This window comes from Sipha flava, unplaced genomic scaffold (genome assembly GCF_003268045.1).
Source record: "Sipha flava isolate LNK unplaced genomic scaffold, YSA_version1 181_pilon_pilon, whole genome shotgun sequence".
NCBI classification, from domain to species: Eukaryota; Metazoa; Arthropoda; class Insecta; order Hemiptera; family Aphididae; genus Sipha; species Sipha flava.
The window spans coordinates 263,153-284,638 of record NW_020272220.1 but is presented as its reverse complement, the minus strand read 5'-3'; the positions used below and the strand labels follow the sequence as shown (position 1 = coordinate 284,638).

General features: G+C 27.4%; 3 protein-coding genes across 3 annotated transcripts; 1 reads left to right on the top strand and 2 right to left on the bottom strand.

Annotated features, from left to right (window-relative positions):
• The first annotated feature begins 882 nt into the window (after positions 1–882).
• LOC112680853 (ATP-dependent RNA helicase dbp2-like) lies at positions 883–9,859 on the top strand. The gene is made up of 10 exons (XM_025551073.1): positions 883–1,075; positions 2,045–2,407; positions 2,473–2,598; positions 2,656–2,767; positions 3,985–4,353; positions 4,427–4,599; positions 4,664–4,774; positions 4,838–4,959; positions 8,962–9,201; positions 9,258–9,859. Exons 2-10 carry the CDS (start codon positions 2,121–2,123, stop codon positions 9,737–9,739), a joined length of 2,022 nt encoding a protein of 673 aa, XP_025406858.1. The 5' UTR covers positions 883–1,075; positions 2,045–2,120; the 3' UTR covers positions 9,740–9,859.
• Positions 9,860–14,880: 5,021 nt separating this feature from the next.
• On the bottom strand, positions 14,881–17,591 carry LOC112680852 (suppressor of hairless protein-like). The gene is made up of 2 exons (XM_025551072.1): positions 17,434–17,591; positions 14,881–16,783 (listed from the first exon to the last, which is right to left on the bottom strand). The coding sequence occupies exon 2, from the start codon at positions 16,628–16,630 to the stop codon at positions 15,230–15,232; it is 1,401 nt and encodes a 466-aa protein (XP_025406857.1). The 5' UTR covers positions 16,631–16,783; positions 17,434–17,591; the 3' UTR covers positions 14,881–15,229.
• Positions 17,592–20,451: 2,860 nt separating this feature from the next.
• LOC112680902 lies at positions 20,452–21,432 on the bottom strand. Its single transcript, XM_025551137.1, has 4 exons — positions 21,272–21,432; positions 21,059–21,179; positions 20,829–20,997; positions 20,452–20,669 (listed from the first exon to the last, which is right to left on the bottom strand). Exons 1-3 carry the CDS (start codon positions 21,344–21,346, stop codon positions 20,858–20,860), a joined length of 336 nt encoding a protein of 111 aa, XP_025406922.1. The 5' UTR covers positions 21,347–21,432; the 3' UTR covers positions 20,452–20,669; positions 20,829–20,857.
• Between the last annotated feature and the right edge of the window lie 54 nt (positions 21,433–21,486).

Genomic DNA, 21,486 nt, shown 5'->3' with positions numbered 1-21,486 from the left:
ACGTTATAAGCAATTGAGCGTTTAACGCTATAAATAAGTTAAACGTTATTCAATTTAAGCATTTAAATGTTATACAAATTTTAATGTTTCAAACATTTTCCGTTTACCGTTATTGACAATTAAAACGTTATGAAAAATTTAGCGTTTTGCGTTATTTATATTAGTGTAAAATTTGAAACGTTTTCAAATGTAATAATACTATAAAATAAATCATAATTTTTGTTTCTTAATAAAATACCCATTACTTATATAAAAATTGTTTTGGTCTCAAAATTCTCGAAGGGGGGAGGGATTACCGAATTTAATCGGCGAAATAAAATCGGACAAGTCTTAAGTTATTGACATAAAGGTCGATAAGAAACGATAAGAAGTGAATTAGTGTAAAATCAGTAAAAATGTCTAAAAATTTGGAATAGTGAACTAAAAATATCAACAAAAGACTTAAAAGTAATAAACACCAAAAAATACAAAAAAAATGCAAAATAAAATTAGTTATTCAGATTTACATGCTAATGAAACGTGGCCAGGAGAGCATCGTCCAAAAAGTTCCAAAAAAAAATTCAAAATGCATCAACTTCCAAGCCCTACTTATAATATAATAATGAATTCTTATACAATAAATTAATTATTTTATATTCTACGGTTAATATATTGTAACTAAAAAAAAAAAATCACTGATTATCGACTTGACAAATAGTATTCTTTTCATTCCTGATGGATGATATATTAAATTCACAAGATGCAAGCTTAGTTTAAAAACAAAAATGGCGCAATTGTAACCGGTAACATGTTGTGTAACCCCATGGAGCTTATAAACACATTCTTCATAAACCGCGTTTGCCACATCTATTGGCGTCGCTCATAGTTCTCTTTTTTCCATTTGTGAATATAATAGATAATTTACTTTTTTGTGTTCTTTTAAGCGAATCGAGAACAAATTGTACGAACTGCTAATTCTATTCTCATGCTTCGATAACTAATCGTTTTCTTCATTATATATTTTCTACTATTTGTTTGTATGTGCTTTTTCGATTAACACTTTTTGTTCATAAATATAATTTTGCAGTATCCACACGTAAGTAAATATAAATACATGACTTAGAAGTTCATCTCATTGATGCGCTCGAATAATTGTATAATCAATAAATAATAAGCCTCTCTAATTGTTTATGGACCTTGGAAAATTATATGATTATTGTAATACTTGTAGTTTAATTTGCATTACATTGAGCACTTGGTTGGATAAATTAACAGATAGATTTATATGATCTTTTTACAAGTTCAATAAATTGTATTGTTGGATCAAATAAGTCAAATGTTTTAGGCCTTTTTATTAATAAATTATATAAAAGTTTAATTTTTAAGTGATAATTTATGATTGTAATTTTTATTTTGAAGTAATTCAGTTAAATTATTACTCTTACTATTTTTATGTTTTGGGTGGGGCATAAATTATTTTATTAAAAATAGACTGAAATTGTTTAAAAATAAATATTTAAATAATGTTAAAATTGACAAATTTAATTAATAAATATATAGTGTTTGTTAACAAATGGTAAGTACTGTTAAAAATTTTTTTGATAATGTTGATTTTTTTTTCTGTAAAAATTGGCTAAACATCCACTACTTAAAAATGCTGTTAAGCAGTATTTTAGTTGGCTGATTGATATAGTTTATTGAACTTTACATCTTTATTTAAGGTGACTGTAGGTCAATCCTCCACAGTCGACCCATAATGTTGAGTTTGATATTTGGTTACTAAACTATCCATAAGTACCTATAAATATTATTATATCCGCTTAAATGTAATTTATTATAAATTATTGTATTAAATATATATTATTTCTTAATTGTTCATTAATTAATCACCTACTTATATTGTTATGATAATGTAAGTACCCAACTGTTTCAACAAATTTTTTGATTAAAGCATCAACTACAATATCATTAATCTATCTTTTACAAATTCTATATTTATGTATTTTATAATTCGTTATTATAGAAATATTAATTTAATGTAACTCAAATGTATTTAATCTTCTAGGTATTTCCATCCAGGATTTATTTGTCAGGATAGAGGAGATTATCTTAGTGGTTATATTTGAACTAACAACAGTTCAATGAGACGTGCAAGTTATGGTGGTGGTAGTCGTGGAGCACCAAGGGGTAGCAGCAATGTTAACAGGAATGAAAGCTATAGTAGCCGTGGCTCAAGTTTCGGTAGTAGAGGTGGTGGAGATAGTGATGGCTATAGAAGAGGTGGCCCTATAGGAAGTGGAGGAAATAGTTTTAATAACTTAAAGAGTAAGCAACCTGGTGGAGCTTTACGCAAACCTAAGTGGGAAAATGAAACACTTCAACCTTTTCAAAAAAATTTTTATACACCTCATCCGTTAGTTTTAAACCGGTAAATATTTAATTATATTTATAGTTATAATTATTAAAGGTTAATTTAAAGTTTATTTAATTTAGTCCTAGGCAAGATGTGGAAAATTATGTCAAGGAAAAAGAAATTTCATATGTTGGCAGTGATATACCAGATCCAATTATGAATTTTAATGAAGTAATTCTTCCTGATTATGTTTTTAATGAAGTAAAGTAAGTATAAATGTACTTAAAGATTCTAGAAACCTTTATTAATTGTGAAATATTTAGGAAACAAGGCTTTAGTAATCCAACACCTATTCAAGCAGTTAGCTGGCCAATTGCATTGAGTGGGAGAAACATGGTTGGAATAGCTCAAACAGGTTCTGGAAAAACTCTTGCTGTAAGTATATTTATTTACTTATTGTACGTAAAAATCTTGATTTTGTAGTTATTTATAATTGGAAATTTTATTATTTTGTAATAATACTATTTTAAAAGAAAAAAAAAATAGATTGGATTCTTATTGTAATGACTGATTACTGCCATTCAACTATGTGAATATAATTTAATGTCTATCAATATATATCAATTGATTATTTTGTTATCTAATATATTTTAATATATTGTGATAATTATACATTTATTATAATAGTTAATAGATTTACATGATCTATGTGCTGCCATGTTACTACAAAATCAATTTTTCATATTATATTATGATAGTTATTAAAATTAATTAAACACCATCTTAATGGTTAAATTATTAAAAAATACACCAACAAATAAATGATACTTGTTTCGAGTAGTATAAAATAATATATTTTGGTATTTTACAATGACTTTGTTAATGCATTTTGTCAATTTTAAAATTTTTTGTTTTAAATTTACCTTCAAAATGGGTTGTTTATTGACCATTTTAATTATTGCAAGTAGTTTTTCTAATGCTTACAAAAATGTCATCAAACAAACCCATAAGTTGTGTTTTTATTTTATCAGTACAGTTATGTTCCTTTTCTTTTAAATGTATGCAAGTTTATTTTATGTAATTTTTTTTTTAATTTTGAACTGACTTAATTTTTGCTTATTATTATTAAAATTATATTCTATTATTTATTTTAAATATTGATGGTTGTTTTCTTTTCTTATTTATTGATTTAAATAAAAATATTTTTCAACATAATAAATATCAATTCCTTTTATTACAAGCATATTAATTTATATTATAACCTGATAAAATTTACAAATATATTGTATAAGACTATAATTATTTTAACCTATAATTACTTCAACCTTCACTTAGAATTATTTTTCAAACGCGATAGCTTATCATTGTTTTCAAGAAATTGATAAAATTAACTAGGCACATTTTTTTTTAGCATCAGTAACTAACTTTTTATTGCTATGTTTATTATTTTAATATTATCACCCATTTACATATTTTTGTTATGTGTTGTTATTTGTTGTTATTAACCACTTTCACAAAAAAATGACTTAATATATTATTTCTATTGTTTATTAATAATATACTTAAGAATATTAAATAAATTATTTTAAAAAATAATAATGATTTAGATGTTAAGTTGAATTTGTATTGAATTAATTAATTTTTTTTTTTAGTATATGTTACCAGCGATATTACACATTAATAATCAGCCACGTCTTTTACGTTATGATGGACCAATTGCCTTAATATTAGCTCCCACTCGTGAACTTGCTCAGCAAATACAACAAGTTGCTGTAGCATTTGGTACTTCTACATTTGTTAGAAATACTTGTGTTTTTGGTGGTGCTCCTAAAGGACCTCAAGCAGATGATTTGGAGCGTGGTGTAGAAATTGTTATTGCAACACCTGGGCGACTTATTGATTTCTTAGAAAGGAATACAACTAATTTAAAACGGTGTACATATTTAGTATTAGATGAAGCTGATCGTATGTTGGATATGGGTTTTGAACCTCAAATACGTAAAATTATTGAACAGATTCGGGTATAAATTATATATATTCATATATGTGTAAATGTGTGATCTTAAAATGATATAATTTGTTCTTTTATATTAGCCTGATCGTCAAGTTTTAATGTGGTCTGCAACATGGCCTCCTGAAGTTAAAAACTTAGCTGAAGAATTTTTGGATGATTATATACAAGTGAATGTAGGTTCTTTGAATTTATCTGCTAATCATAATATTTCACAAGTGGTTGAAGTATGTGATGATTATGAAAAAGAACAAAAGTATGTTTTAAGAATAAATTACAAATTATTTAAAATCAATTTTTGACGTATTACATTTTTCTAGATTATATGGGCTATTAACCGATATTTTTTCACAACCTGACAATAAAACTATAATTTTTGTTGAAACAAAACGTTCTGTGGATAATATAGTGAAATTAGTTAATCGGAATGGGTAAATGCTCATTTTTTAGTGTATAATAAAATATAAATTATTTTTAATTTTTGGATTATTTAGATGGAGATCCATTGGAATACATGGTAATAAGTCTCAAAATGAACGTGATCACACATTGAATCAGTTTCGTTCAGGCCAAGCAAATATTCTGGTGGCAACTGATGTAGCTGCTCGTGGTTTGGGTAAGTTGCGGTAAAGAATGCATTTCAGTGCGTGGAACCCAGATTCCAGACTGGTTGTTAATGTATTGATGCCTTCGATGGTCTTGTATCTACTCACTCAGCCGGTCGGGTTAATGTCAAAGAAAACAGAGAACACGTCGGATGATTTTCAAGGCACGTAATATAATATAGCCGATTTTTTCTTTTTAATTTTTTTTTGAATTCTTGATAATTAAATCAAGAAAAACTGTACAACGTAGGGCTGGTGTTATAATTTTACCGCATGTGGTGATATAAATTTGGTCATAAATGAGATGAATATATAAGCGGATTCATATTATACTATATTTTTAAAACTAGTAAATAATTTTTTATTTCTGATCCGCTTAAATTCTCTATCATTTGATCAGTAATTGCATCAGCCCAAAACTTAATAAGGAGGCTATGTTATACCAATTGACCTTAATTAGGCTTAAAATAGTACAGTAGAATCTTAATTATCTGAAATTTTAAACTTAATTTGATATTTTTCTATATTGATTGGATTCAGTTATTATAATACATTGATATATTTTATTTATAAGTACATCAATAAATATTTAGATAATTGAGTTTCTACTGTAAATATATCTGTTGAAAGAGACATTCTCGATAGGCATAGAGGAGTAATTAAAAATAAATGTGAAGGAGCAAAATATTTTATACTTAATTGTTAATATTTTAGGAATTTTTTTTTTTTTGTAAGTTTTATTTTTAGTTATTAATATTGATGAGCTTAATTAGTTCTGGGACAAATTTATGATAGCATTTTTGTCATATAGCATTATATATATATATCATTTTTGTTATGTAATAAAACCAATATTTTTACAAATCATATTTTTAAAAACAAATATAAAGAAAATATAAATTATTTAGTACCAGAAAGTAATTTGTAACAAAATTGGAATTAGTATTATGTATTTTCTTTAGTGTTACAATATATTATTATGACATAATAATCTTCTCCCTTGCTTTTCACATAATAGTGATATTTTACTATAAGAAAAATAATTTTGGCCTTTTGAAATGATTAAGACTCATCATAAGAAAATAGAAGATAATATTAAACCTTTAATAGTATGGTTTTCAATTATTAAACAAATTGTGATGTTAATTTATAAACTATTATGCAGCGAATAATGCTCCTTCATGTTATATAAAGGCATCTGACATATTTCGTTTTACGTCAATCAGTCTGGTCATTTTAGATTTATTTATTTGACAACAATTATATTTTAGAAAAATATCATTTTTAATTATATAAATTAGGGATTTTTGTTCTAATAAATCTAAACTTGTTTTATTTTTAGTACAGTAATAACATATTAAATGACAATTTAGTAGCCAATGGTGTATGTTAATAATATCCCCTAGATATTTATTTGATTAATGCTGTCTATTCTGTTTGACTATTTTAATCAAAAATATAGTTATTTTATAATATAAAAGTATCTATTTCAAAAGTTGAATAAAGATTCTTAAGAAAACGTAATAAATTTAGAATCATTTCTTAGAAATTTCAATTGAAAATATAGTAGAACACATATATCATAAAAAGTACTTAACTGTTTTATACTGGTTTTTTTATCATATCTGTAAAATGGTGTAATATTGTAGTGTGCTATCATTTATTTGACGGTGCCACAAATTTGTTAAGTTACTAAGTGTTAAGATTTTAGGATAAGTTCAATAATGTACTTGTAAGACTGCGTTGTTGATAATTTATTTAAAACACTTAGATAAATCAACAAAGTTACAATTATGACGATGACTGATATAAGCAATGCATTATTACTGTATGGTTGGAAACGTCTGAATTTAGTGCTGATCTGGAGCCCTTCTATATGTTGGTGGACAGCTCTCTGTACCTGATCCCATGCAGAATATGACATTATTCGCTCTCATAGATGACCCATACGTTGGCACGTGTACAAATGTACTTCTGAGAACTTATACCATATATATACTTAGTTTACAAGCTAATAATATTTTTAGTTGAAGGAAGCGCTACAAAAGCATCTTCTCATATTGTTGTCCGCAGGAATAAATCTATTATGTGAAAAAATTCTACTTTTCAGTAATGACAAAACAGTTATTTATTTGTCTATCACCACACGAAACTAACCTATACACAAACGAAAATACCTTCAATGTGATTGCCAATCATATTTTTATTCACATAGGAGGTATTTATAAATTTTTTTTAAACTTCGTAGGAGCTTAAGTATTCACATTGAAGGTATTCCAGAAACCTTTATGATTAGCCCTACACAAGGAAGATTATTTAATTTATATTTCATTAAACGTGGAAGAAAGATAGCACATAGGAGTTTTATTCATATTAAAGATAATTTTTTTCTGAATTTAGTGATATCAAAACTTCAATTTGGTAATTTTTCACATTGGAGATTTATTCGCGCGAATGATGATATGTATCATAATTTTTATTAGTGACTTATGGCATATTACAACATCATCAGATTTTGTGTGTTACATTATTATTTTATATTAGTAATGTGGTGTGTACAATTTCTCAGTATTTAAATGTAGATTGTTTTAATTCTAAGTTAACTAAATTAGTACCGTGTGGCATATTACAATATATTAACATTAATTATAATAAATGCTATGGTTTTAATTCAAGTATATAAACTCATCTAATTAAATTAAAAAAATATACTAAAAATTATATGTTTATATAATTTTTCATTGATTATAGTTATAATATTATGAATATTTAAATAAATAATAATTTGTGAAAATGTTCAGATAAATTAATTCAAATACTAACATAATACATCTTTAGAAACTAAAGGTTTAGATTTTTATTGCTAAATAAATAATAATAATAGTATTAGTGACTTTTTGTGTAGTTTTATTTATTAAATATATTGTTGTTTAAAAATGAAAATCTAGAGTTACTGAAATATTGGAAAATTCCTATATCTGATTATAGTATATTTATTCTACACTTTTAATTATAATCACTAAAAAGTCAAGTCTATTATTATTATAATTGAAAATTCTGTAAAAGAATTTTATAGTATTTATAAGTTTAATAATATCAAAATATGTTAGGCGAATAACTTTTAATTTCATACTTATATTTTTTTATTACTATCAACAATTAAAATCTATATATAACAAACTTGTGAAATTATTTTATTTTCATTAATTATCAGTAAATTATTTTTCAGTTAAACGTAAATCATAATTTGTAAAAGTTTATGTATTCAACCAATTATTTTACACTTTCTTCATTCCTTCATCAAAATAGGATAATTTATAATAATTATTATTATAATTTACTATAATTATTATATTCCTTAATTAGTGTTGTGTCTCATAATATTATTAGACAGATAGTTAATGTAATTTATTTAATTTATATTTTATTGTAATATCTGCTACATCCAGTAGTGCTTAACCCTATTGCTAGGTGTAGTTGCCCACAACACCTAGAAAATAAGGGATAGATGGGTACTATAACATTGTTAATATTATTGTTAATATTTATATAATATCTCTAATATTAACAAATAAATAATACAAAAAATAACTCTTTAAATTTTGTTTTTGGGGAATAGGCAGATATAATAATATCAAATTACACATACATCTGGGGTACCACTGGCTACATTTAAAACTATATATAAACATATATTAAGACTATAAATTATTATTATAAACATTGAAGACATTTTTAGTTATACTTTTAATATATATAAATCCAATATTCATCAGGCTATGGCTTAAAATATAAAATTCTTAATTATACCTATTTATTAAAATATTACTATTGGATATTGTGTTGGTTTATACATGTCTTACAATATATTTTCTTTGGTAATATTAATTGGTAATTCATTTATTATTTTAGTATTATTTTATTTTTTAAATATTGCTTGAGAAAAATATTTAATTTTTGATTTTTTTTTTAATTATTAATAGTTAAATATATATAATTTAATTTTAAAATAGATGTGGACGATGTCAAATATGTGATAAATTTTGATTATCCCAATTCTTCTGAGGATTATGTACATCGTATTGGCAGAACTGGTCGTTCAAGCCGTACAGGAACAGCATTTACTTTTGTTACTCCCAGCAATGCTCGACAAGCCAAAGATCTCATATCTGTGTTACAAGAAGCTAAGCAAGTGGTCAACCCAAAACTTTTTGAACTTGCAGAAATGGCTGCTGCAGGAGTGTTTGGAAAAAGTAAATTCTATTAAGCAATTTAATATTTCTTAACTTATAATTTCTTATCATTTTAGTGGACCGTTCTAATCGTAGTCGTGACCGAGGTGGTCAAAACAGTCGAGGTCGAGGAGGCCATGATCGTGGCAGTCGTGGGAACTTTAGTAGTGGTGGTGGCCGAGGAACATATAGTAACAGGGGGGCTGTCCCTTCAAGAGGAGGAAGTCGTGGCGGTTATGTTGGTGGAAGCTATAGTTCTAATCGTGACAATTATTCTGGTGGAAATCAGGGAGGTCGCAGTGGTTTTACAGGAAATGCTGTTAACAGTTTAAGCAACAATAATAATGGTATGGCTCCAGGCCGTGAAAGAGCAAGCAGATGGGGCGATAGCAATAATAGTCAAGTAACCCAACACCAACCTAGTCAGCATCAACCTACATTTGTGTCGCAAGCCCCTGTTCAAATGCCTAATATGAGTAACCCACCTCCCGGTTATCCTAATAATAACTTTGGATTCCAAGTGCAACAACCTAATAATAATTTTAGGGGAGGGTTTTAATTCATAATAATATACAATTTTTTTTTATCAATTTATTATTATAACGCACTTTATTTTCAAACCACATTTTATTAGATAACAATGGTATGCTAGGAAAAGTAAATTATTTAAAATTTAAAATTGTGTAATATTACTTTTAGTAAATTATTGATATATCAATTATATATACTTATTTATATATATTCATTTGTCACTGAATTGTGTTTGTTATTTATTATTTTAAAATATTATTTAGTGCAGTTTTTTAAGTAACTGATAAAATAAGATTTTTTATTATAAATAATGGTAATTGACTTTCCAGAAATAAATACAACTTAGTATCAACCAAATATTGATGTATACATGAGCATCGCCAGGCTTTTATGTATTTATATTTAAATATTTAATGGTTATAATATTTATGAATTGTACATATAATTAAACAATAAAATTATTAGCTTTTCTATTTTAATCCATAAATCTGTACTTGCTTAATTTGTGTTTATTTATAAGTTTTAAATAACATAGTATCAATTACAATCTATAAAAAATTAAAAAATACCAAATTTAATTTGAAAAAATGAAATGTCTCTTATTTTTGTCTAAATTATTGGTTAGTACTCTAAATTTCTAGTACAGCAAACATTAAAACTTCATAAAATTAACATTGATATATTTAGTATAGATGTTGTAAATCTTTTAAAATGCTCTGATTAAGATACAATTTGTAGAGATATTTATACTTCACTATTATTGAATTAAGTGTTTTTATCTAAAACTAAGAAAGTATTATTTTCATGTTAAAAAAATATTTTGCAAGTTTTGGGTTACCTCTGTACTATTTTTATTTATAATTGATATTTATAAAGAATAATTTTTTATTTATATCATTTTACTAAGAATAGTTACTAATTTTCATATATGCAACTATGGCTACTCAATAATCATTTAAAATTACTTGATTCATTTTATAATGTTGTGCTTCTATTGTAGTAACTCTCATGTTGCTAAAATTTAATTTTTGTCATCTCAAAATTAATTAACAATAGCGTAGATATTATAATGAAATATGAAAATAAATATTTTATCAAGCCTATGCCGTTTATGATTTATAATTTGTTACGTTGATATTTCATACTATTGTTGTGTAAGATTATGTTATTATCAGGGCTTAGAAATTAAAGCATTCACTTATTTTTATGAATTGACTTATAATGTAGCAGAGTGCTATAGAAGTGTATGTCAAGTTATAACATGTACAATTAAGAAATTTGAAAATGCCTTTTTTTGATTATTTGACCAGTTTTTTTACATTTTAATAGTTTTCTCCTGAAAAGTCGTTTTTGATAGAATTAAAAATAAAAATAATTCTTATCTACGATGTCACGTAGTTCGTCGCCGTCCAAGGCATCGTTGTAGGGTTAACAAAGATATTCCAACGCTGAAAATAGAACTGAATATCAAACGTCCGAATGATCAAAAACAGAAAGAACAGTTTACATGTTATTTTTCAAAAAAATCCCTTAGAAAATCCTTAAGTCTTAAAAGTGAAGATTTATTTTTATTTTGTTTTTTTAGTTAGAATTTTATAGACTTTTTTTTTAATAAATATTTTTGCTTAATTTCAAATTTTTAAATGCTTATAATGATGTTTAAGCGCTTATTTTAATGATTTTAAGTGCTATAAGTCCCTAGCCTTGGTTATCATTATGTAGTACCATATATGTTTTTTGTATATATAATATGTATTTATTCATAATCTATTTTGCTGGATAAACAAAACATTCTTATTGTTTAATAATTTTTTACTCTACAAACATATTTTGTAATACCGAAGTATACAGGGTGTTGCACGATAAATGTATCAAACTTCAAGAAGTACTTATTACACCTCAGATGCAACAAAAAAAGTCCTTATGACCATTATCGAGTTCTCAATAATAAGGGAGATATTTCGATTTTTGTGTTTTTTGATTGAACGCAAGTTTCATTCATAATAATGTTCATTTCTGCTGAACCGTTAGTTCTAAAATACATTTGAATATACCACTGAAAATCTCATAAAACAAGGATTAAGAAAACATACACTTCAAGATTGTCAACTAATTTTTTGGGTTAAAGAAATAATACAAATCTTTTAAAACTTCAAATTGTCGAAATTTTAATAAATTTCAATGTTATTTAACTACAATTAATTTTTAAGACGGGTGTAAATTTCACAAAAACTTCAAAATGTTATAAGCTTTGGAACGGTATACTCCATTTTTTCATTAAACTATTTGGAGGGGCAGCTATTCCACCATGTGTGTGGAAAAACAAAAATAAATGTTAAGCCATTAATACAGGATAAAATGACAGTAAAAACTGATTATATCGATTTACTACGTTTATTTAAAGCGTTCGATAACAATTCTCGTTCATTAACTGTCAAAATTTGTTATTTATATGTAAATTTTGATGGTAATTATTATTATCTTAATTTATTGTATAATCGTCGAATTTAAAGTATAGTCATTCAAATGTTATTAACGTGTTTTATTATTTGTCGACAGTGGTGCTCAAATTTTAATACACTTTTTGTAAGAGGTTCTTGTGTAGTATTTGTTTTTGTATTATCCGTTATGCTTTCTTATTCAAATACCGAACTTGCAGACATGAATTTTATTTATGGTTTGTGTAATAGAAATACTCGAGCTTCTCAAAGAGAGTACGAAAATCGTTTTCCTGGTCGGCGCGTTCCTGCCCCAGGCATGCTCAGTAAAATCCACCAAGCTCTGAGAGAGCGAGGTACTTTTATACGGTCTTTGAGAAAAGGTGTACATAATACAGACTTGGAGAAGGAAATCTTAAATGAAACAAATAGAGATCCAGAACCTAGTACACGTGCTCTTGCTCGTCAATTTGATGTTCGTCATTCGACTGTATGGAGAACTATTAATAGAGAAAGTTTATATCATTTATCTATATCATTTTTTTAAGAGATCGTGGTTTAAAGAATACTGGCCATCAACAACGTGTTCAGTTCTGTAGATGGCTACTTCATAATGAAGTTGAGGATTGTGATTTTCTTGAAAGTATTATTTGGATAGATAAGAGTATACTTACAAGAGAAGGCGTGTTTAATGTTCATAATAAACATCATTATGCTCAGAAAAATCCACGCTTGGTACGTCAACAACGTTTTCCACGCAGATTTTCGATCAATGAATGGATGGGCGTCATCGGTGGTGTGTTAATTGATCCGTTTTTAGGACTGTAGGACGGTAGGTGGAAATACATACCTAAATTTTCTTCAAAATGAACTACCTGGATTGCTTTTGGATATACCTTTAGAAGTCAGGAGGTGCATGATTTACCAACATAATGGGGCCCAACTACATTTCTCAAGAGCAGTGAGACAGCACTTAAATGAAACATTTACTTCTTAGATCGACAGAGGAAGCACAATTCCATGGCTTCCGAGGTCTCCAGACTTAACTTCTTTGGATTTTTTTGTTTGGTGATACCTCAAAGAACAAGTCTACCATCTGGAAGTCGATTCTGAAGCAGAACTAAGGTAGATAATTCTTCAAGCTGCTATTGAAATGCGGAGAATAATGACAGCAGGAGTAACTAGGAATAAAGTACGTGAGAGAGACCGTGCTTGTTAAAAGAAAAATGGTGGACACTTTCAACAGCTTTTTTAATAAACTTATATGTACAAACTAATTTTAAATCTCATGAAATAAAATTTACATCAGTTTACCATGTTTTAGCGGCTTTGTATTTATCAATTAGTATTATTTTTCGTTTTTCCACACAAAAGGTGGAATAGCGGTCCCTCCGAATTGTTTAATAAAAAAATGGAGTATACCGTTCTAAAGCTTATAACATTTTGAAGTTTTTGTGAAATTTACACCTCCCCGTCTTAGAAATTAATTGTTGTTAAATAACATTGAAATTTATTAAAATTTCGACAGTTTGAAGTTTTAAAAGATTTGTATTATTTCTTTAACCCAAAAAATTAGTTGACAACCATGAAGTGTATGTTTGCTTAATCATAGCTTTATGAGCTTTTCAGTGGTGTATTCAAATGTATTTTAGAACTAACGGTTCAGCAAATATGAACATTATTATGAATGAAACTTGCGTTCAATCAAAAAACACAAAAATCAAAGTATCTCCCTTATTATTGAGAACTCGATAATGGTCATAAGGACTTTTTTTGTTACATCTGAGGTGTATAAGTACCTCTTGAAGTTTGATACATTTATCGTGCAATACTTTGTGTATCAATGGTTTTCCTTTTTTTTTTTTAATCTATTGTTCTTTTCACAAATTGTTATGGCATATGATACTACTGAATTTAACTACAAAAATATTTATTTAATTTTTTGCTGTTTACCCAAGATTAGAACTCTGTAAAAAATGCTTCTCCTCTACAAATATATAATTTATAAGCTAATAGTATTAATTTTAATTAATACTAAAATTATCTTATACAATTATAATATAACTTAAATCAATGTTATTAGTAAAATTTAAAATGTAATACCAAGAAAAATATAAAATTAAAATTTTAATAATAATTAAGTTTTAATATATATAAAAAAATAAATTATTTTTTACAATTTATTTTTGGGCTATTCCATTACCTGATTATAATTTTTACAGTAAGTACAATTATATTAGGTTTTTATTATTTAATTTGATGCATCTAATAAATAATCTGCTATTAACTAATTATTAAATTATACAGGCTTAATGAAAAAAAAGAATACTTTAGTACTTTGACACATTTCTCAAAATCAACATATAAAAAATTATATGAATTAAAAATTTAGTTTTTTCCTCTTGCAAAATAATTTAGTAATAAATTAGAAAATTTAATTTGTCTATGGTAAACAATAACAAGTGATAAAGTTACCTTATATTATTCTTATATTATATTATTATTTAAAAAATATTTGTGTGTAGACTTAATACATAAGAATATTTTGTTAATTAAAAATTAAATATATTTATAGTGGTAAATTCGTGGTATCTTTTAAAAAAAATGTACGAAATCTGAAGTAAGACTAACAATATGTGAATAAATAATATATATTTACTTAATGAATATAATATATAAATCTGTAATTCAGGTAAAAAAATTTTTCTAAAATTTGAAATATACAAGTTTCATTGTTCAAAACTTACAATAATGATAACTGAGAACAACATTTACAACATTAGAATGACAAAAATAAAATGATTTCAAATTTATTTTCACTTGAGTGAGGTCAGGTTTTGATTTACCTAAGCTACAGATAAGTACTAACATATAAAGTAAAATTTGAGCAATATTAAAATATTTAGGTATTAATAAACATTGATAAAATAAAAATATATTGGTCTTATTATATTACTAGGCTCCCTATTATTACTATTATTGTCAAAACATAGATTCATTCAGTCAATTGTCAGTCATAGGTCACAGATCCTGTTGGCTGTTGAATAAATAATACTATTTAAAACATATCCTTCAAATAATTAACTCATAATATGCGATAATGAAAAATTGTTTTTTGAACTTGATGTCCTCATGATCTCATCAGCTGGTGTAACTCGATTTCTTGGACCTGGTTCAGGAGTATATGTAAATGTTAGTCCTGTGGCGTAAATTATTCCATCGTTTCTTACTAATGATACTGGTACTTGTGTCAGCTGTTTCACCCAAGACCAATCTCTTCTAAATGAAGAAATGTCAGGTACAACAGCTATCATACTCTCTTGACAGCGAAACATAGTTTCAGACTCGACATTTCCAAACCAAACTTGTAAATGTGGAGTAAAATTTTCACCACTCAATTCTAACATAGCAAGATCACCACCACCATTAGTGTTAAGCCCATGTACTACAGGCACAGGAGTAATTGGTGAATTAACTGGTCCCATTCCTTCATAAAATTGATATTCTGCTTTGTCTGTACTAATAATGGTCCAACAAGCTCCATCGTTAATCATTTCTTTATTAGGCCCTTTAGGACATGGTGTAGCATTAAAGTTGGTAATGCGTTCTTGAGATAAACATAGATACATATGATTAGTATCTTTCATATAAAAAGCGCATTTATGTAACTGCGACACAGGATCATCAGCTTCTAACAATGCTGTTTGTTTGTCAACTTTTCTAATAACAAGTCGAGGTAAAGCCATTCCAGAAACACTGCACACTAATTTTACTGTACTACCATAATGAATGTAACCATCTCTAACATTAAACATGTCACTTTCGCTTTCATCATCATCCAATAAGTATATGATAAAAGCTCCCCATTGTGTTGAACTAGCATGAAAGGTTCCATTTTCAACATGTAAGTATCGAGTACTTACAGTTTGTGATCTGAGTCTATTGAATAATGCAACTTTTGTACCACTGGCGATACATAAATCAGCATTTTTTAATGATTGTTTTTTTTTTGAGGGTTTTGATATCACTTTGATTCTCTTACTATGAAAAGTTCCAATGTCATAGCCATTATTGTAGAACATTCTTACCATAAGCATGAAGTGTTTCCTCTTGTCAGAATCAGATATAAACAATGTTTTAGCTGCACAATATTGTTTACTGTTGTTTAGATCAAGTGATTGCAAATCTTGATCTGCACTGCCAATACCAATGAATGAAGTCATTTGAGAATTGGCTTCAGTTACCCCTTCTCTAAGTAGCTGTTGTTGACGCAAGCGCCAACCATTGCCAAAAAGATATACACATGGAGGTGGACAGAAAAAACGTTTTTCATTTCCATATGATTTTTGAGCAACTTTAGCATGAAGGATAACTAGAACTAAGTCATTGCGATCAAGCAAATATCTTTCCATAGCATCTTTTGTTAGTTTTTTTTCAGGCCGAATCTGCATAGGAATATCTGGACCATAGTGATGAGGCATTATCACAGATACAAATACTGTTCTAATTTTAAAATTAAATTTATTGTATTTCAAATATAAAGTGGTATCCAATTTGTTTTTGACGTAATAGATTTAAAAGTAGACAAATATTTTGGTGATTTCCAAAATAAACCAATGTAGAACTCCATATATCTAAAAAAATAATTTTAAAGATTTGTAAATTACAATATTTTTATGCAAATTATTCTCTCCAAAATTATTATTACCTACCTAAAATTAATAAAAATAGTTGTCACTGATTACATTGTCATCAATATAAACACTAGCTAATGGTTGATAGTATCAATTAGTATAATTTTTCTACAAATATTTTATTCTAATAGTATTAATTTTGATGTCATTATAAGACAAAAATAATATAATTCAAATATCATAATATAAGACTAAGTAAAAAAATATTCCCAATAAGAGCTTTAAAAAAATAAAATATTAAACGAATTTGTAAAATTTGACCACTTCATTAGCGTCATAGTATGGTGTGTACACAACAAATAATAATGTAACAAACATTTTTTTACTAGAAATAAAATATTTGTACTTACCTACTAATTAATTAAATCCGTACAATAATAAGTCAAAATAGTTTTAGAAATAGAAGTACTTAAAATACTTAAAATACCTACCTAGTTAAAATTCAAATATATATTTTGATATCCAACTTACAGAGTATTTCCACTAAATCTAATCACTAAACGTAATTGACAAAGATTCATATTTTATAATTAATTAACGATAAAATAATATTCCAATTTATACAACGAAAAGTTTTAAAATGTACATACCAATAAAGTATTAACTGTAATATAATCTCATTTGGTAATTCAAGTCTCACGGTAAAGTACAAATAGTTTTAAATTGAAATATTTTGTAAAAAGAATATATTAAGAAACCAAAAAGCATTTATGTTTCCATATAACTAAAATGAGTCAAATAAACGAAAAAAATATTTACAATTCGGCTAAAAATTAACATAATTTGGTCAGCATTATTATCAATACAACGTATAACTCAATTTTTGATAACAAAATCTAAAAAGAAATAATCGAACTCGCGGGTTTTTTTTATAAATAAAGGTTATATATTTTTAAATTAATCAGGTTAATTATTAGTTTATACATCTATTGATTTTTAAATAATTTTAATTTAATATCTCAATATTTGATCATGGTTAAAATAATTTATTTCACTTCATATAGGTAAGCGAAAAAAATTGATATGGATAAGATAAAAAAACATATTACGACAGATAAGTGTTAACTTCTCCGGAAGCCAGTTAACGGGAGTTCACATAAGTACTAAAAATTATTTTATTTACATTTAAATATTAAAATAGTTACATATTAATAAAGCAAATGAGCTGAAGTAGCGTTTTGTAATTATTCACAAGTTTAATTCTGACTGCGAATACATATTATCTTCCCTTATACCTATACCTATACCTATTGCATTCGCGGCTCGCCGATCATTTAACACAAGCACCTTATTGTGTAAAACTAATAGTTATTAGTAGGGATGGGAATTCCAACTCATTCTGCTGAACTGAATCTTTCAACTCAGTTCAGTGTAATGAGTTGAATCAAAGTGTCGACTTCCAACTCTTTGTTTAAGTCAGATTACCACTACTCTAATCAACTCTTCAAGTCTCGACTCTTGATTAGACTCACAAGTTCACTGACCATATTCATGAATATGAATATGCTTATCGCATATGAAACTAATTATGATTATAAGCGTATAACTTGAGTTATAAGTTTTACTGAGTCAGTGAGTCACTGAGACGTCAACTCTTGTAACACTGATTCGACTCGTCCAGTTCATTTTTAAGAGTCGACCAGTGAGTCGACTAGTTCATGAACTACACATCACTAGTTATTAGTAAATAGTTAGTCATTGCCCGTTGGTGTCTCACTGTTATTTATGCTAAAATACATAAATAAGCATGCATTTGTGCACAAAAAAAATGACTAAATATCTATGGTCAACAAAAAGTACCAGATATTAAGTTGTAAAAAAATAAAATAGGTGAGTAAAATTATTAGACTTATATAGCTCTAATAAATACAAACATATACAATATGCATAAATACACCAACAAATGACTAACTAGTAAATATGTGATATATAAAGTGTTATTTTTAATTACTTTATATTATCTGATAAATACCTCGGTTATGGTTGTAAATGTCTGGAATGGCGCCCCTGGTGAAAAACGTCGCGATAACGTTAGATTATGTTTTACGTTGAATATTGTATGATATGCGAAACATAATATATTGCTACAACAATCACAAGCGAGTGGTATTCGATTTGTACTTCAAAGTCAATGTAATCAAATGCACGTTCGTATACTACATATACAATTACAAAGTATATACGTTTATTTACGCACGCATTTATTATTGCTGTCGTTCTTCTCGACAGGTAGGATCGCTTGTTAATTTTACTTGTCGCGATTCAGGAACCACGCGCACATCATTATCACCATCAGCATCATTGTTATGATGATAATAATAGTGAAGAAAAAATAAACTATATTCGGAATAATATTTTTCAATCGCTTTAAAAAAGCAGACAATTCCCGAGGAGATAACAACATCTTTCAGGGAATGAGGAGTGGTGGATTTTGAAAGTTCTTGTAACGCGAAGAAAAAAGTAAAGTTTTTGTAATACTTTGTAAGCGTGAGCAGTATGCCTATACTACACGCCGAGTACACTTGAACGGTCGCGACGTTGTTCTTTTTTTTTAAGCGATTTTTACCATCTCCAACAGCAGGAGTGGATCGCGTCCGTATCATTTCTTTTCCTTCACGTCAATTCTATAAAATATTATAATATCGTGTACTGTCTAATTCAGCGAAATAAATTTCGAATTATTACGGAAGAAAAAAGTTTCGAAAGGGCGCATATTCCACGAATGTTCACGATTTTAACAAAACTACACGATACAATTATTAATCTTGCGGATGAAAGTTCCAATGGTTATTATGCATATAATCGCGTTAATATCGTTATTATTATTATTATTATTATTATACAAACATGTACACACACAAATGTGATTTTATCGGCTATACATATATTATAATTAGGGATTTTTATTTCGTTAAATATTGCTGATTCATACTCATTGCGTATAGAGTGCTACTGTCACACGTATATACGGACGACAAACTTCGAAAAATGTTCAGCTATTTGCGCGCGCGACTTCGAACATTCTTCACGAGTCGTTAACCGAATAATAAAATATAATATAGACGACGCAACGTTAGTATTACATAGTATTGATTTTAAGGAAAATCTTAAAGTAAGGTTATTAATCTAATGAAACTATAATAAGTTTGTTTTGGTGAACAGTTTAAAATCAATTTTGGCTTATATTATCACAATGCAAAAATATGATGAAAACTCATTCATAAAAAAATTATTATGCGACGTGATTTGATATCCCTGGTGCAAAACATACAATACAGCACTGAATTTATTTTAATGGCGAAAACAACGATGAATGTATTTTACTTTATTGAATAATTACTATATTTATTGAATGAACTAGAGAATCACAAAAATTGATATTTGATGTTCATAGCTTTGTCATTAAACCGAATATATTAATCATAATGGTTTATGATAGTGTTAATAACTTTAATGGATCATTTTTGTTTTGAAATAATTTACAATGGTAAATAGTCACTATAATTTTCATAAATATTTTATTACAAATGATAAACAGAACGTAATTGAATTATGGTTTTAGCCATAGAACATAGTTTTATTTAACAATTGTTTATATTATGCCATGATTAAATAATTAAAAGTAGATGTCGATAGAAAGTGAGATATTCTACGAAGCTGGATTGTATACTGTGTTAAACGATATTTTCAATTTGTATTGTTCCTATACGGTTACGATGTTGACAATCTAAAATGTCATCGGGTCTTATTGATGTACAGTGACCCAAACACACACGGCCGATAAATATTTGAAATCTCGTTTAATCCGCTTGTATCACATTATAACCTATTATAAAATCGTATGTATTAGTAGGTACAGATAAATTTAACATATAAGGTGTAAAAAAGAAACTTTAAATTTTGGGTTTGGGCCGCTAAAAGTACGTCGTGATAGATAATGAGCGATAAGTTTTCATTTACTTTATAATAGTTTGTATTAACTTACTGTAGACATCTACTGCTTTGATCGTACATTTAATTTTCTAGGACTAATTTTAAACGAGTCAAACACTCATAAGCCGCATTTTCTTGACTGTCGAGTAACGTTTCACCGAAGCCAACGACCGTCAGTGCGCAATGATTTACCGTAAGCTGAACACACATAAAATCTTTTCCTGTAAGTACATAGGTAATTTAACTGTTTAGTTTTACACGATGAATATCTGGAAATCGTACTAATCATCGGCGAATAGGTTTCGTCAATGTCATAATCCAAAATTAGCTCTTCTTCATCTGCGATTCGTTGCAATAGATCGATATTTGAAGGGACCGTAAGCATGCTTATGACTTTCATTTCCTGTGGAGGAATAAAAATTGTGTGCATAAATCACGTGCTACAACGGTACGTGTACACGACGGGTTATGGTCGGATAAAACGAATGCAATTACCTTCAATTCGAGCACACTCGGCTTGTTTGACCGTCGAAAATGTTTGGCAAAATCGACATCTACAGAGGCAAACATTGACTGTTGGTTTTCATTAACAATAACCGATCCGTTTACTGGTGATACGTGGTTCTCGTTATCATAGGGGAATCCGGAATAAACGATTGGACAACCAGTATCGGGTTTTTCAAGAGACGCCGGGTGACGTACGACATCAT

Excerpts from the sequence above, each read along its gene's own strand:
- LOC112680853 (XM_025551073.1), top strand. The coding sequence starts at position 2,121 with ATGAGACGTGCAAGTTATGGTGGTGGTAGTCGTGGAGCACCAAGGGGT. Across the intron at positions 4,960-8,961 it reads TGTAGCTGCTCGTGGTTTGG|ATGTGGACGATGTCAAATAT; the intron begins GTAAGTTGCGGT and ends ATTTTAAAATAG. Across the intron at positions 9,202-9,257 it reads TGCAGGAGTGTTTGGAAAAA|TGGACCGTTCTAATCGTAGT; the intron begins GTAAATTCTATT and ends TTATCATTTTAG.
- LOC112680852 (XM_025551072.1), bottom strand. The coding sequence starts at position 16,630 with ATGCCTCATCACTATGGTCCAGATATTCCTATGCAGATTCGGCCTGAA.
- LOC112680902 (XM_025551137.1), bottom strand. The coding sequence starts at position 21,346 with ATGTTTGCCTCTGTAGATGTCGATTTTGCCAAACATTTTCGACGGTCA. Across the intron at positions 21,180-21,271 it reads CGAGTGTGCTCGAATTGAAG|GAAATGAAAGTCATAAGCAT; the intron begins GTAATTGCATTC and ends ATTCCTCCACAG. Across the intron at positions 20,998-21,058 it reads AACCTATTCGCCGATGATTA|GAAAAGATTTTATGTGTGTT; the intron begins GTACGATTTCCA and ends ATGTACTTACAG.